The sequence below is a fragment of the Lytechinus pictus genome, chromosome 17 (genome assembly GCF_037042905.1).
Source record: "Lytechinus pictus isolate F3 Inbred chromosome 17, Lp3.0, whole genome shotgun sequence".
NCBI lineage: Eukaryota > Metazoa > Echinodermata > Echinoidea > Temnopleuroida > Toxopneustidae > Lytechinus > Lytechinus pictus.
The window spans coordinates 23,781,192-23,797,991 of NC_087261.1; the positions used below are offsets into that span (position 1 = coordinate 23,781,192).

The following is a 16,800-nucleotide window of genomic DNA, read 5'->3' on the forward strand; positions in this document are numbered from 1 at the left end:
CATAGGCCTACCGTCACATAACTAGAAGAAATTGAAGAAGGAAATACAAGCATCAAATGTGCCTATTTAAAAATACCATACTATTCTGATGCGCAGAATTAGTCCCGACGTCGGACTCCTTCTGTCATGTCTGTGTAGTCTGCTTCCTTCAATTTTGAACTTGAAGAATCTGGCAGAATTTGGACTGGATAGTGGATATAGAAAAGTAAATTCCAGAATATCTAGTGATCTGGAACAGTACTTATAAGCTGTATATTTAGGACCTACAATCTACAGTTGAATTTTCTGTGCACTTGCAGATAATCGGTAACTGCAACCATTGATCCCCTCCGAAAGATCCCGGAGTCAGCTTCTGTGTGCGTACAGTCCGACGCTAGTATATTCGTGTACTGTAAGTAGTAGTAAAGTAGTACTTAACATCAGTCACTGCACAGTATAACATACTAACTAACCTCGTAATTAGCTTGTGTGAGTGACTAATACTAACCTCGCAATACGTGTGAGTGGGAACGAGTATGCGATACCAATGGCAAGGCAACAGTCATTGGATGATTTTCAAAATTCAAGTACGTACAGTGTTGATATCTGGTGTTGGTGTAACCCAGGCACCCAAGGGTTCATTACATGCCGCCGCGCACAGAAAAATCAAGCCATAGAAGTCGTGTGTTGTGGACCCAAGAAGTGAGATCCCAGCACGTGTGACCCACTAGTAAGAAATCCACTGCCAAACGCGGTTCGTGGTGCGAGGTTAGTATACTAATACTAACCTGGCAATACGTGTGAGTGTAACCCAGGGAGCTCCGGCCCGCTGCGCGGGCCGGAGCCCAGGGGCTTACCGTGTAATTCACCATACCCACGGTAGTAGCGTGAAGTATGGTCTAAATAATTATCTGAATAAATAGTTAAAACAGAAATTAAGCACTTACCACGATTATATGGATGAAGGTCTAACGAGTGGCAGCTTCCTGACATCGAGGCACAGACTGGAACCTAAAAAAACGAAAAGTTCTGTCGCGGTAGCTCTCCTCTTTCAGAATTCAAAACAAAATGGCCGATTGAGACCGAGACTAATAGCACTAGTGCATTAGTATACATCTCTATGATATAGACTTTGTCAAATTCGCGCATGCGCCCTACACCCTCGGTACCGGTCTCGAACGGCCATTTTGCTATGAATTCTGAAAGAAGGAGAGCTACCGCGACATAACTTTTTCGTTTTTTAAGGTTCCAGTCTGTGCCTCGATGTCAGGAAGCTGCCAATCGTTAGACCTTCATCCATATAATCGTGGTAAGTGCTTAATTTCTGTTTTAACTATTTATTCGGATAATTATTTAGACCATACTTCACGCTACTACCGTGGGTATGGTGAATTACACGGTAAGCCCCTGGGCTCCGGCCCGCTGAGCGGGCCGGAGCTCCCTGGGTTAGTGTTGGTGTTGTGACAACACCGTACTTGAATCAGGCTGGTGTTAAGATTGACCTCGGAAAATATGGTGTATTTCCGGCAGTTTGTGTTGAAGGCTGGTGTTGATTGTCATCTGCTGAACCCAACACTGCACTGTGGCTGCATGGTGTTGATGATCTACAAGCAATTTCCCCATTCAGCAACACCGACGTACCCCAGGGATTGGGAGAATCGTGATTTAAAGTTCAGTGTTGGTGTTGATGAACTGTAGCTATTACGAACAGGGGGCGAACACGACGAACTATCTCCGTAAAATTATCTTTTACATTTAAGATGAGAGCAAATCATTAGAGTTTTAATACATTTCAATGAAAAATAATATTACGCTTGGTGTTGGAGCTCAGTTCAGCAGCCCTTTCACGCTCTCAACACCGTACACCGTACTTGAAATCACCCAAATGACTTGCTACCTGGCATTCCTGCCTTATTTATTATACGCTGCCTTGAATTGACTTGGTCGGTCCTGCCTGGCCTAGCCTGGACCGAGTGTTTTCCAACTGCAGTCAAACCTGTAGTTGCTATGTGAGGCATGCTACACTTGACGCTGAAATATCATTTAATAGTTATGGCACGAGCGAGACTAGGCCATGGCCATGCATATTGAGATATCAGTTGACTTCTATCTTAATCAAAAAGAGGCACTCTTTAGTTACAGTAGGCAGTAGCTACGTTACTCTGAGTGAGGCCAAGTTACGCGACCTCCTTTTTTGATTTTGTAAATACTGAGAGACTGCAATTACACATGTGAGTTTTTGTGATGATTACTGACGTTGCAATTGGCATTGCATACCGAGTCATTAAACAATTGTAGACAGAAACAGAGATTGCAACTGGCAAGAAAATGTAATACATCTTAATTTTTATTACATATGCATATGTTTTTTTGGTATTAGTCTTGTTTGAGAAAAAGAGGATGTCAAAAAAGTTTGAATGCTACAAAGGCCTCAATAAATATCACACATAATTATCTTGATTTCTCTTAATTATGTGAAGAGACTTGTAACAGAAAGAATGAAAAGAAATGAATAGCTGTAATAATAGTTGTAATGTTTTTTGATAGAATCATGAACAGATTACAGATGATGATGGCACAGTGTTGAAAACTGTTTGATGGAGATGGCGCATCGTTGGATTTGTTTAGAATTAGACCAACAAAGAATCAACGTTACAACAACATTTAACCGATATTAGACAAACATTGAATCAACGTTTACGCCAACGTTGGACTAACATTGGACTAAAGTTGAATCAACTTTCCATCAACATTGGACCAACATTATACCAACGTTGGATCAACGTCACCCAACGTTGGACCAACATTGGACCAACGCTGCCATACCTGCCTCATCTGGTCAATGATTATGCACTCATGAATATTCATTACATCAGTAAATGACCAAAATTTTAGGTAATATTGCTATAATAATTAGAGTATTTATGTTTATTCAATATTTCCACCATGAAAAGTTTCAGAAAAGTATGTGGCTCCATTACCATATCATATATAATCAAAACATATTATTCTAAGTGAAATATTCAAGGTTAAGTGTGGAAAATGATATTAACTGTATTCTGCCAAGTATAGCAAAGTTGCTCTATATATAGGAGTCAATGACAGGTTACAGTGGATAGGTGTAGGATGATAGGAATAGGATATAGGATTAGGATGTAGGATTTTAGGATAGGATAAGACATATGATGATAAAGATTTGAGTGTAGAGTTGTAATGGTGGACTTCACCTTGAAACCAATTAATGTTTTGTTAATTACTGCCATACGTTGGAATAACGTTGGAGCAACGTTGTGACAACGTTGTAACAATGTTGCCAGACAACGTTGGAGCATTGTTGCTGGACAGCGTTGAACCAACGCTGTAAACATAGTTGGACTGACGATGTATGCAAGTGCACGTCCATCGCTGCTTCAACGTTGCCCATCAACGTTGCAGCAACGCTGTTATTGATGACTCAGCCGACATTATACCAACGTTGGAGCATTGATGGTGGACAACGTTGAACTGACGTTGGAAATGTTGTTGGTCTGACGATGTATGGACGTGCACTTCTATCGATGATACAACGTTGCTTACCAACGTTGTAGCAATGTTGTATTTGACTATTTAGCCAACATTGGATCAACGTTGCCAGACAACGTTGAAACATTGTTGCTGGACAACGTTGAACTAACGTTGGAAATGTTGTTGGTCTGACGATGTATGCGCGTGCACTTCTATCGATGATGCAACGTTGGCCTGCCAACGTTGAGGCAACGTTGGGAAAAAAATTCCCAACGTTGATCCAACGTTGGTCCAACGCTGTATTGTTACCTGGGAATGTACACCCCACACGGTGCGCTGCGATGACTGCGCGGTATAAAAATGATTGTTTTGGGGTGATGTGTCAAGTAAAATCGGCTCTAACATGAAAACGGGCAGCTAAATTTGGTTTCGACTTAAAGCTTAGACATCGGGGAAATGATGCTGATAGAATTTAGACGGAAATCCACGGAAATCCAAACGTTACTTATGTAAATGCAAAAAACATGGATTATCAGCCTATTTCGAGGAATGATTATCCTATAAACCTCCTGAAAGGTGTCTTTTATCTACTTTGAACCCTATCACACGAAAACAGAATATATCAGGATTATGTGGGAGCCATTTTAGATTCCTACATGAAAACCTCCTGTGAAATGGCCTGTTTTTCAACTAAGTTGTCATATACGCAGCATTTCGCTAATTGTCACATTTTACGATTTGAGGTAGGAAATTTACAACCTTTATGCAAATTCCCGAATGAAATATTTTGCTGAAGTATTCTTCAAAGTGTTGTCTTTCAACTGGGCATGACAGAAATTAAAAATCTGAAATTGCCAAAAATTACTTTTGGCGCACTTTTGTTTCGCCCCGGCCCACTGTGCGGCGCCTCCACAATAGTTGCCTTTTCATTGCATGATCAGAAATCACGAATCTTAACTGCTGTTTGATTGGCTAAGCTGCATTGTATTACCTGATGTATTTGTAACCATTCTTTAAAAAAAATTATAGCAAGTGTAGCCCGCTATTACACTGTGAAAAATATTAGGTAGAGTTTTTACCACCACGAGGGTAATTATGAGTCCAACCAATTTAGGGCAGTATTTTACCTCACCCAATGCGGGAAGCATATCGTCCAGTAAGGTTTAAAATAAGCAGCAATTACTCTAGAATGGTCAAAATGTTCATCACACTGGATGAATAAAAATGCCCAAAAGAAATGCCCAGTGTCGGTTGGACACATGATTCTCATGGAGCACTTATACCCAATTTTTTTTAGAATGTAAACTTTGAAAAAAGTGTTCATATTTCTGGATCAATTAACATATGTGAAGTATGCATGAAGATCAAGTGTGTGACATGATAATAGTACCTTTTGGTAGGCCTATGACGGGCTCCATGACATTTGATCCGGAGACCGTTGCTCTGAAGGAAAATTTGCACATTAAGCCAAACATGAAACCTGACCTTTAAAACTAAATAAACCCTACATGTAATCCTTATCTTAACATTAATCTGAACCAAAAATCCTAACCTATGCCCTCTGAGATATCAAGACCCGATCAAAATTAATGTTGCAGGAGCAAATGTCGTGGTACCTTCTAACAAACATGATCATACATGAAGTTGAGAGTATCAAGAGTGCGGATTCTCCGAGGCACTTTGTACTGGTTCGCAGTCGTGTTGGTAGTTGTCACCACGTATTGCTTCAAATCATCAAATGTGCCATGCTTCATGAGATGAACACGAGGGTGTGAAATTGACCCTTCTCTTCTAAGCCGATGGTAGTCGCTGTTCCGTGCCCGCAGCTCATTGTCGATCTACAGAGGACGAGCACAACAAATCACCAGCATTGAGTATTTGTAATCTTTGAAAATATAAAAGAGTTTAGCTTTTAACTCAGATTGTCCACTCTTCAGCGAAACTTGGGCTGAAATATTGCATCAAAAATTACAAGGAATTTAAAAGCTAATATTCGATATCTGAGCAATGAAATAATGAAAATCAGCGCGATTCAGACGAACTGCGTAACGTTCTGCGTTGAGTATACTGCTCTGCATGCAAACTTGGGCACAATGCTTATGATATTTAAACATACAAGACAAATCACTTACCGGAGTTTTGATCTGATCAGCATCCACAAACTTGCTCTCTTTATTTTCAATGTGTTCTTCCTGGCGTAGTTCTAAGAACATCACATAATACGGCATGTCTTCACTCCCTTCGAAGGCTGAACAATAAATAAGAAACAAGAAGCCCCGTTGTAAATAAAGTATGGATGTGATGTGGATAGCGGGCTCGTGAAAACTAGTTTCGAGAAGATTACACGAAAGAAAAATTAGCAAAATAAGCTTAGATCATTGTTATAAAACATAACAAATTTAATAAAGTTTATTGTATTATTTAAGCATACATACCTGAGGATGAAGCAGGAATGATTGTGCTTTCAGCCACTGCGTAATCGACTAGTCTAATGCAATTGAACTGCCCAACAGCCGATTGAAGGCCCTCCTTGAGAACAACCTGGTTCATCTTCTCATAGCGCAAGTTCAGCATCAACCCCATCCTGCCATAAAATAATGTTTAAAAATTCCACTGTTAAGAAGGATTCCTTTTACTAACCTAAACGATTAATGCAAAGATGGAAACGTTTTCCCTTTCTGGTATAAATGCGTTTGATATGGATAACTGTATGATAACTATAGTAGCAATTAACTGATTAAAGGGTCGAAAGCTTTCGAGAATCCTTCGTGTCGTAGAGTGGCTAGTGACAAAATAGGTTTGTAACGGGATTACGAGATACAAGAAAAATAAATGTATATATATATATGTATATATAATTATACGCAATGTTAAATCCCGGAGTGCACAGGTCACCTAATCACGCCGCTCTCCCCCTGAAATATACGAGGGCGGTTACATACTGTGGGGTTTGGTGAATAATAGCAAAGTTTTTTTCTTCATGAAATTCGGTATTACAGAAAAAAATCACAAATGAAAATGATGTGAAACTCACCGATACATAAATTCGAAGGTAGGGCACTTGTAGTGATATCCGGTTATCCGTATAACATCCCCTAACCTGTATCTATAGAGACCACTATCTTGGGTAAAGACGATCTCGTACTCCTTTCCGATCTCCAGTTCGTCGATGAGAAAAGTTCGAGGCTGACTTTCTTTCCTAGAATGAGGAAAATGTATACATACATTAACAAACACCTACACACAAGCAGACAAAACCGACATGCACATGGGTGATGATGCTCGCAGCAAAATAAAACCCTTGTCAGCCGATTGAAGGTAATTAAAAAATAATTAAAATTAAGAGAAAAAGATCGATGAAAAATAGAGCATATCTTCAGCGCCCACCATTTTGTTCCCATTGCGAATTGGAGTATATTCGTAGTATTATATCTACTTTCAAAATTCAATCGCTTATAATTTTATCAGTATGTTGTCCATTCTTTTTCTCAAACTTCACATAAGTCAACTTGTTCCACTGTGCCATGTATGATGACAATACATTTACTCACGCGTCTTTAAGTCTGATGAATTCGAAGAACGCCAAGTTGGGAAAAGGAACCATGCTACGGTTATCCTCATGAAACCACGGGGAATGCGCGAGAAACATCCCTTCTGAATTTCCGTATCCGAAGTTCACTAGTGGAATATCTTCACAGAATAACAGACAATAAACTCTCAGTCAAGGCTTAGCGTAATCATGATCACGAAAATCCTTTTAGATAATTATCTTACACGGTATATTGAACAATGCTCTATTGCGCGCCGCATGTGATAAATTTCTGATCACTTTGGTAATCGTAATTTTCTTCATAATCACATTTCGCACTACTTACACGCTCATTGGAATGCCTATGTGGCGTAGTTAGCCAAAGTCAAACAAAGTAAGCGAACGAACCCTTTAAGATCTTTCGAATATTTAATTCATTAAAAAATTGTACTGTTTAAGTTTAACTTTGCAGGATAATCAAAGATGTGTTAATGAAAATTGAAACGAATGAAAATCAAATAAACAAACAAACTGGATAATTAGTCTATTTTCAAACCTTCGGCATATTTTGTTTTGAATTGCGGCCAGATTCCAGTACTATCTATGGCAAATATCACCTGTAGATTAGGCCAAACCCTTCTGATGATACTTCTGTCAAATCCTTTCATGAACTGGCGTCTAAGCTCCCCCGCCCTCTCCGGGTGACCATTGCCAAGCGCCTGCTCCAGTGATGATTTGATGCCATCATCGGTGAATTTCACATTTTCATTGATTGTCCCGGACTCGATGTCACAGACGATTTCCTCCCAACTTTGCTCCAACTGCTTCATCATCGAGTCAATTCCACCTATAAAAAGGCTACCAATTGCGCCTAGATTCTGATCAAGGAGACCAAACAGGAGATGGATGTAATTTGCCTGGTTGAAGGATTGAATGCAAAAACCTGCAGGCGGTGTGGTGTGGAAGGCTTCTGTGAATCCATCTTCTTCGTAAACTGAAACAGCAGGCCTGACACTCCCACCACCTTTAGTTCGCGACATGATTGGTTGGACGTAGTGGAATAACTTCTTCTGGAGTAGCCCCAGACGTGGACAAAGATGATGTAGATTACTATAGGTGATATCTAACATCCTTCTTAAGCTATGCCTGTGGTCTCTCTGTGGGAAATATTTTGATGGACCTGTCGTACCGGAGGTTTGAATAAATGCATTCGGCATCACCTGGGTCATGACGCCACGCTCCCCAGCCATAACACGCTCGACGTAGGGTTTGTAGTCTTCGTAGTTCGTTAACGGATGACTTTTTCGGAAATCATCTATGCTCGTAATGTTCTTAAGTTTTAACTTTCGTCCATAGTCGGTATCTCCATTCTCTTTCAGAATTCTTCTAAGAAACCTTTCCTGAGCGCGACGCGGATTTTGCCACCCTTCATTTAGTCCCCGAAGGTGATACCTTCCTCTTATGTACGACATGCTAGCAAAGTACAGGTGATGCAGGACCGACAAAACACCGCGATGGGGTGATGGTCGAAGTGTCAAGATCCACAGGGACAATAACGACAGGCAGGCAGAAGTGAAAGCAGGAGTACCTGGAGAATGATTAGAAGTAGGCAATGAAAGAATCAGATATATTATTTTATCTTAATTCCACACACCAATCGAATGACCAACTTCAACCCTGGGTTTAACACTATACCCTACCCTTAGCCTAACCCTAAACCTAACATGAAACCTTATTGCAACCCTAACCCTATATCTTACGAAATTAAGCCCGGAGCAAACGGTCGCAGGAGCAAAATGTCTCGTCACTGTCATTGGGTGATTTCAAGTTCAGTGTTGACCTTTTTGTGTTGGTGTTAGGTCAATTTTTACACGATTATAACACCAAACATAACATGAAGGTGGTCCCGAAAAGTCAGTCACTAGTTATTGAGATGTCAATAATGTGATCTGGATCAGTTTTACAAACTCAGAATAAGTTTGAGAGCTAGGGAAGGAAGCCAAATTTCAACACCAACACCAAGGCCAACACCGGACTTGAAATCACCCATTGAAGGTATGGTGATTGTTATATTGGACGTTTCAGAGGCCCGGTTAGAGGTAATCTTCCCCGCCTTTACATGAGTTTGTCTTAGCCCATTCTGATTAATTTGTCATAAAGCTGTTCGCACAACTTTTCACACTACTGGTGACTTGTTTTCTGGCACTATCATATGCTTTCTGCAACCACTCTATCTGTCTTGAGTCCTTGCATCACGCGACACACTCTCAACATATAAATACATGTATACATATTTCAAACAGGAAGGTTCCCAGGTAACAATACAGCGTTGGACCAACGTTGGATCAACGTTGGGAATTTTTTTCCCAACGTTGCCTCAACGTTGGCAGGCAAACGTTGCATCATCGATAGAAGTGCACGCGCATACATCGTCAGACCAACAACATTTCCAACGTCAGTTCAACGTTGTCCAGCAACAATGTTCCAACGTTGTCTGGCAACGTTGATCCAATGTTGGCTAAATAGTCAAATACAACATTGCTACAACGTTGGTAAGCAACGTTGCATCATCGATAGAAGTGCACGTCCATACATCGTCAGACCAACAACATTTCCAACGTCAGTTCAACGTTGTCCACCATCAATGCTCCAACGTTGGTATAATGTCGGCTGAGTCATCAATAACAGCGTTGCTGCAACGTTGATGGGCAACGTTGAATCAGCGATGGACGTGCACGTGCATACATCGTCAGTCCAACTATGTTAACAACGTTGGTTCAACGCTGTCCAGCAACAATGCTCCAACGTTGTCTGGCAACATTGCTCCAACATTGTTACAACGTTGTCACAACGTTGCTCCAACATTGCTCCAACGTTATTCCAACGTATGGCAGTAATTAACAAAACATTAATTGGTTTCAAGGTGAAGTCCACCATTACAACTCTACACTCTAATCTTTAACATCATGTCTTATCCTATCCTAAAATCCTACATCCTAATCCTATTCCTATCATCCTACACCTATCCACTGAATCCTGTCATTGACTCCTATATATAGAGCAACTTTGCTATACTTGGCAGAATACAGTTAATATCATTTTCCACACTTAACCTTGAAAATTTCACTTAGAATAATATGTTTTGATTATAAATGATATGGTAATGGAGCCACATACTTTTCTAAAACTTTTCATGGTGGAAATATTGAATAAACATAAATACTTTAATTATTATAGCAATATTACCTAAAATTTTTGTCATTTACTGATGTAATGAATATTCATGAGTGCATAATCATTATGTCCAGATGAGGCAGGTATGGCAGCGTTGGTCCAATGTTGGTCCAACGTTGGGTGACGTTGATCCAACGTTGGTCTAATGTTGGTCCAATGTTGGCGTAAACGTTGATTCAATGTTTGTCTAATATCGGTTAAATGTTATTGTAACGTTGATTCTTTGTTGGTCTAATTTTAAACAAATCCAACGATGCGCCATCTCCATCAAACAGTTTTCAACACTGTGCCATCATCATCTGTAACCTGTTCATGATTCTGTCAAAAAACATTACAACTATTATTACAGCTATTCATTTCTTTTCATTCTTTCTTTTAAAAGTCTCTTCACATAATTAAGAGGAATCAAGAGAATTACGTGTGATATTTATTGAGGCCTTTGTAGCATTCAAACTTTTTTGACATCCTCTTTTTCTCAAACAAGACTAATACCAAAAAAACATATGCATATGTAATAAGAATTAAGATGTATTACATTTTCTTGCGAGTTGCAATCTATGCTTCTGTCTACAACTGTTTAATGACCTGGTATGCAATGCCAATTGCAACGTCAGTAATCATCACAAAAAACTCACATGTGTAATTGCAGTCTCTCAGGAGGTCGCGTAACTTGGCCTCACTCAGAGTAACGTAGCTACTGCCTACTGTAACTAAAGAGCGCCTCTTTTTGATTAAGATAGAAGTCAACTGATATCTCAATATGCATGGCCATGGCCTAGTCTCGCTCATGCCATAACTCTTAAATGATATTTCAGCGTCAAGTGTAAGCATGCCTCACGTAGCAACTACAGGTTTGACTGCAGTTGGAAAACACTCGGTCCAGGCAGGACCGACCAGGTCAATTCAAGGCAGCGTACAATAACTAAGGCAGGAATGCCAGGTAGCAAGTCATTGGGTTATTTCAAGTACGGTGCACGGTGTTGAGAACGCGAAAGGGCTGCTGAACTGAGCTCCAACACCAAGCGTAATATTATTTTTCATTGAAATGTATTAAAACTCTAATGATTTGCTCTCATCTTAAATGTAAAAGATAATTTTATGGAGATGGTTTGTCATGTTCGCCCCCTGTTCGTGAGCTACAGTTCATCAACACCAACACTGAACTTTAAATCACGATTCTCCCAATCAATCCCTGGGGGTCGGTGTCGCTGAATGGGGAAATTGCACGTAGATCATCAACACCATGCAGCCGCAGTGCAGTGTTGGGTTCAGCAGATGACAATCAACACCAGCCTTCAACACAAACTGCCGGAAATACACAATATTTTCCGAGGTCAATCTCAACACCAGCCTGATTCAAGTACGGTGTTGTCACAACACCAACACCAGATTTCAACACTGTACTTGAAATTATTGAAATCACCCAATGACTGTTGTCTTGCCCTTGGTATCGCATACTCGTTTCACTCACACGTATTGCGAGGTTAGTATTCGTCACTCACACAAGTACGAGGTAATATGTTATAATATATATACTTACACGAAAATCCTAGCGTCGGACAGTACGCGCACAGAAGCTGACTCCGGGATCTTTCGGAGGGGATCAACGGTTGCAGTTACCGATTATCTGCAAGTGCAAAGAAAATTCCACTGTAGATTGTAGGTCCTAAATATGCAGCTTATAAGTACTGTTCCAGATCACTAGATATTCAGGAATTTAATTGTCTATATCCAACCAGATTCTGCCAGATTCTTCAAGTTCAAAATTGAAGGAAGCAGACTACATAGAAGGAGTCCGACGTCGCGACTAATTCTGCGCTGCGCATCTTCTTCTTCTTCTTATGTTGGTTTGAGTGGCAATTAGTCAAATAGTATGGTATTTTTAAATAGGCACATTTTGATGCTTGTATTTCCTTCTTCAATTTCTTCTAGTTTCGTGACGGTAGGCCTATATATATCTCGTACTTACTGTGAGAGGCCTAGCCAGCTGCAAAGGACGAGGGCGTTTCTGGAAATTCTGGTCTTGAACTACATTTATTTTCTTGTTTTTCTCCTTTATTTTCTATATTAAAGGACAAGTCCACCCCAACAAAAAATTGATTTGAATAAGCAGAGAAAAATCAAACTAGCATAACACTGGAAATGTCACCAAAATCGGATGTGAAATAAGAAAGTTATGGCATTTTAAAGTTTCGCTTATTTTTCACAAAACAGTGATATGCACAACTCAGTGACATGTAAATGAGTCAGTCGATGATGTCTATCAACACTCACTATTTCTTTTGTATTTTATTGTTTGAATTATAAAATATTTAATTTTTTACAGACTTGCATATAGGGACCGACTTGACTGAACCATAAAGTATTAAACAATGCTAATTCCACATGTTCAGGGAGGAATTAATCACTGTTTCACTTGACAATGAGGAGAAAATTAGAATATTTCATATATCATATAATACAAAAGAAATAGTGAGTGGATGACATCATCAGTCTCCTCATTTGCATACCGACCAGGATGTGCATATAACTGTTTTGTGAAATTAAGCGAAACTTTAAAATGTCATAACTTCATTATTTTACATCCGATTTTGATGAAATTTTCAATGTTATGCCTGTTGGATTATTCTCTTTTTATTCAAATCAATTTTTGTTGGGGTGGACTTGTCCTTTAATCGACACATTTGCATCCCCCGGTGCATGCAGCCTCTCTATTCTACCCCATCTTTATTTTTGTTTTCCCCTTAGTTTTAGTTCCTCTTTCCCTTCCCATTATTTTCCTTCTCTCTCGATTTATTTTCCCCTTATTGCTAGGGGATACCAAGGGTGACAAGGATAGACAAGCAAACTTACTTGATCGACCCCCCCCCCCCCCCTTGGCCCCATTGGAAATTATGCGAGTAGTCGTCTGTATATCAATTCTCCAATGAACCAGTTTCTCATGTTCTCAACACTGTGTATAATATGCCAGGATATCATGTTGACTGTCAAACAAATATCCAACAAACTATAGTTTCCAACATTGTGTCAATGTTAACTGTCAACAATTCTCCAATAAACTATTCCAATTACGCTGTCCACGTTGTGCCATTGTCCGTTGTTCAACAACTCTCCATCAAACTAGTTTCCAACTTTGTCAACGTTGTGCCATTGTCGACTGTCTAACAAATCTCTAAGAAAATAGTTTCCAACGTTGTTCCGTTGTCGGTTGTTCAGCAACTCTCCATCGCACTAGTTTCCGACGTAGTCAACGCTGTGCCTTTGTTGGCTGATGTTCAACAACTATCCAATCAAACACGTTTCCAACGTTGTGACGTTGTTGGCTGTCCAACAAATCTCCAACACACTAGTTTCCAATGTTGTGCCATTGTCTGTTGTTCAACAACTTTCCAACGTTGCCAACGTTGTGTCATCGTCGACTATCCTACTGATCTCCAACCTACCAGTTTACAACGTTGTGCCAGTGTCAGTTGTTCAACAACTTTCCATCTAACTAGTTTCCAGCTTTATCAACGTTGTGTCATGGTCTACTATCTAACTAATCTCCAATCTACCAGTTTCCAACGTTGTGCCATCGTCGACTTTCCAACAAATCTCCATCGAACTAGTTTCTAGCTTTGACAACGTTGTGCCATAGTTGGTTGTTCAACAACTTTCCATCGAACTAGTTTCCAACGTTGCCAACCTTGTGTCATCGTCGACTATCCAACTAATCTCCAACCTACTAGTTTCCAACGTTTTGCCATTGTCGACCGTCCAACAAATCTCCAACAAACTAGTTTCCAACTTTGTCAACGTTGTCTCATTGTCGGTTGATCAACAACTTTCCATCGAACTGGTTTCCAACGTTGCCAACGTTGTGTAATTGTTGGCTGTTCAGCAACTATCCAATTAAACATGTTTCCATCGTTGTGCCATTGTCGACTGTCCAACAACTCTCCAACTAACAAGTTTCCAACGTTGCCAACGTCGTGTCATTGTTGATTGTTCAACAACTTTCCAGCGAACTAGTTTCCAACGTTGCCAACGTTGTGCCTTTGCTGGCTGTTCAACAACTATCCAATCAAACGGGTCTCCAACGTTGTGACATTGTCGACTGTCCAACAACTCTCCAACTTACTAGTTTCCAACGTTGTGCCATTGTCGACCGTCCAACAAATCTCCAACAAACTAGTTTCCAACTTTGTCAGCGTTGTGCCATTGTCGGTTGTTCAACAACTTTCCAGCGAACTAGTTTCCAACGTTGCCAACGTTGTGCCTTTGCTGGCTGTTCAACAACTATCCAATCAAACGTGTTTCCAACGTTGTCACATTGTCGACCGTCCAACAACTCTCCAACTAACAAGTTTCCAACGTTGCCAACGTCGTGTCATTGTTGATTGTCCATCATCTTTCCATCAAACTAGTTTCCAACATCGATTCAACGTTAATCCATCAAGTTTTTCCAACGTCCAACGACTTTCAAGTTTCCAACGTGGAGCCAACGTTGGCTTGTTACCTGGGTTCACTATCATTTTTGCGATTATGCTATTTGCTTTTTATGGTTTCCATTGGTGGGAAGTCAGAATGAAACCACTTACTTAAGAAATCCCCATATAATAAGTTTGATTTTACTTACCATATATCATAGATTCCAAGCTTCCAAATGGTGAGTACGCCGTCCGATATGCTAAATAGCTCGCTATCGCACCCCATATCCCAGAAATGAAAAGTAACTTGGAAGAAATCATGATGGCAGATTTCAATGCTAAATTGTTCATTCGGTGCTGTATCTAAAATGAGCAATAACGATTTATTCTAATATTTTCTTGGTTGTGCTCTCGAACGATCTATCATTAAAGTTGACAAAGAATGATATGCCTGAGCTTGTCCTTGAACCCAATTCCCTCCACATTTCCTAAACCATACGAAATAGAATAACGAGACCTATCATGCTTAGGCCGTGTTAAAATAAGGAATGCCAGGTAGCACAAATAACGCTATTAAATGTTTCACCACAGACATGACAGATAATAATCAACCTTTAGTTTCAGTGTAAACATGATAAAATCAAACAATGTTTGCTGATAGGAACATGTATCGCATATAAAAAAGAATACACCAAGCAATGGTGATCGCATTACCTAAACCAATGAGTTGCAACAAAACTCAAGCACTATTCATGTGTTATTTTTCGACGAAGTGAATTGTTATATCATAAAAAGTGGTTCATCGGGTTCTAATGTTCCTGTTGCCGTTTTCGAAATGTCCAATCATGGAGCTATTCTGCGTTTAATAGCTCCATGGTTCAATATAGAGCCATGTTACTAAAAGGTGTTAGCATGGACCTCCATGGTGTTAGTTTTAAGTTGAATATCACGAATACGGCCAAATAAAAAAAAAATCAACCATGACCGTTGCGGGTTACACCCAACATTATCACGATTATAACCCCAAATCAGTGAATTTGATTGAGTAGTTGCGATCAGTTTTATGAAAAAATGATGATGATGGTTGGAGGACAAACACATACACACAAATAATGAAATGCATTACGATCTTACAGTTCATGATTTACAGTGTTATCCTTGTTTATCCAACCATCCGAATACAAAAGTATTCGTGCTGTTGTAAACGTGATTAAACAAATTGTTATGGTCTTTGTTTAGGGGGTGATTTTTTTTCCTCTATGACACATGGCAGTTAGAAAATTATTACACCACGACTTGAACTGCTGATCGGTAAAAATAATGATAGGAAGGACAGGAATAAATATTCGATAAGCATACACAAGCTGCACACAAGCCCTGCCCTATGTCCCTTCAACAGTTCTTTATCTCCCTCCCCTCTATCTTTCCTGCACCCCCCCCCCCCTCACAACAAGAAAATACTAGAACATGCTTCCAGGGGAGCGTTTCATCAACATTTTTGTCCGACAAGTTGTCAGATCTGACATCTTTCCTTGATTCTGATTGGCTGAGAGGTACTGTTACTATGGTAATTGTCGGATAAAACAGAACTTGTCGGACAAAGTCCCTTCGTGAAACGCTCCCCAGGTGCCATGAGTCTAATTATATCAGGAGGGCTAAAGATATTCGTTCGACCCAACCCACAGGCGAATTCCCTATAGTGGATGGAATACCTGCCCAAACTCCTCATGGGCAAATAATTTTTAACTGATATCAATATGTTTAGTCATCAAGTGGTGCAAAAATGGATTTAATGGCTTAGCAAGGCTATATCAGGTAAAGTTAGTAGGTATGTGTATGTAAGTCTAGGAATGTATATAGGCTGGTCAATGTGAGTCCAGGCCTCTTTATGTTCTGATTCAGCATTGGTTTGTGCTAGTGTATGATCACCTACTTAATGTTAGAAAGACCTTTACAAATTTCTCATGTTGAAATTGTTCTTTGGAAGGGGGTAGAGAGGAGATATAACTTTGTGAACTTTACTGAAGAGAACTAGAGTGGTACCTTCAAGAAGGTATTTAGAAAAAGGCACAGAATAAGGTAAGGTATCTAATAGTGCTCAACTAAGGGGGGGGGGTGGATGTGTGCTCCAGTCTTAGTCTAGCC

General features: G+C 39.9%; 1 protein-coding gene across 1 annotated transcript; it reads right to left on the bottom strand.

Moving 5' to 3' along the window:
* Window positions 1-2,309: 2,309 nt before the first annotated feature.
* On the bottom strand, window positions 2,310-15,208 carry LOC129280057 (uncharacterized). The gene is made up of 7 exons (XM_064112454.1): window positions 14,865-15,208; window positions 7,569-8,600; window positions 7,035-7,173; window positions 6,518-6,682; window positions 5,919-6,067; window positions 5,616-5,731; window positions 2,310-5,321 (listed from the first exon to the last, which is right to left on the bottom strand). Exons 1-7 carry the CDS (start codon window positions 15,004-15,006, stop codon window positions 5,103-5,105), a joined length of 1,962 nt encoding a protein of 653 aa, XP_063968524.1. The 5' UTR covers window positions 15,007-15,208; the 3' UTR covers window positions 2,310-5,102.
* Between the last annotated feature and the right edge of the window lie 1,592 nt (window positions 15,209-16,800).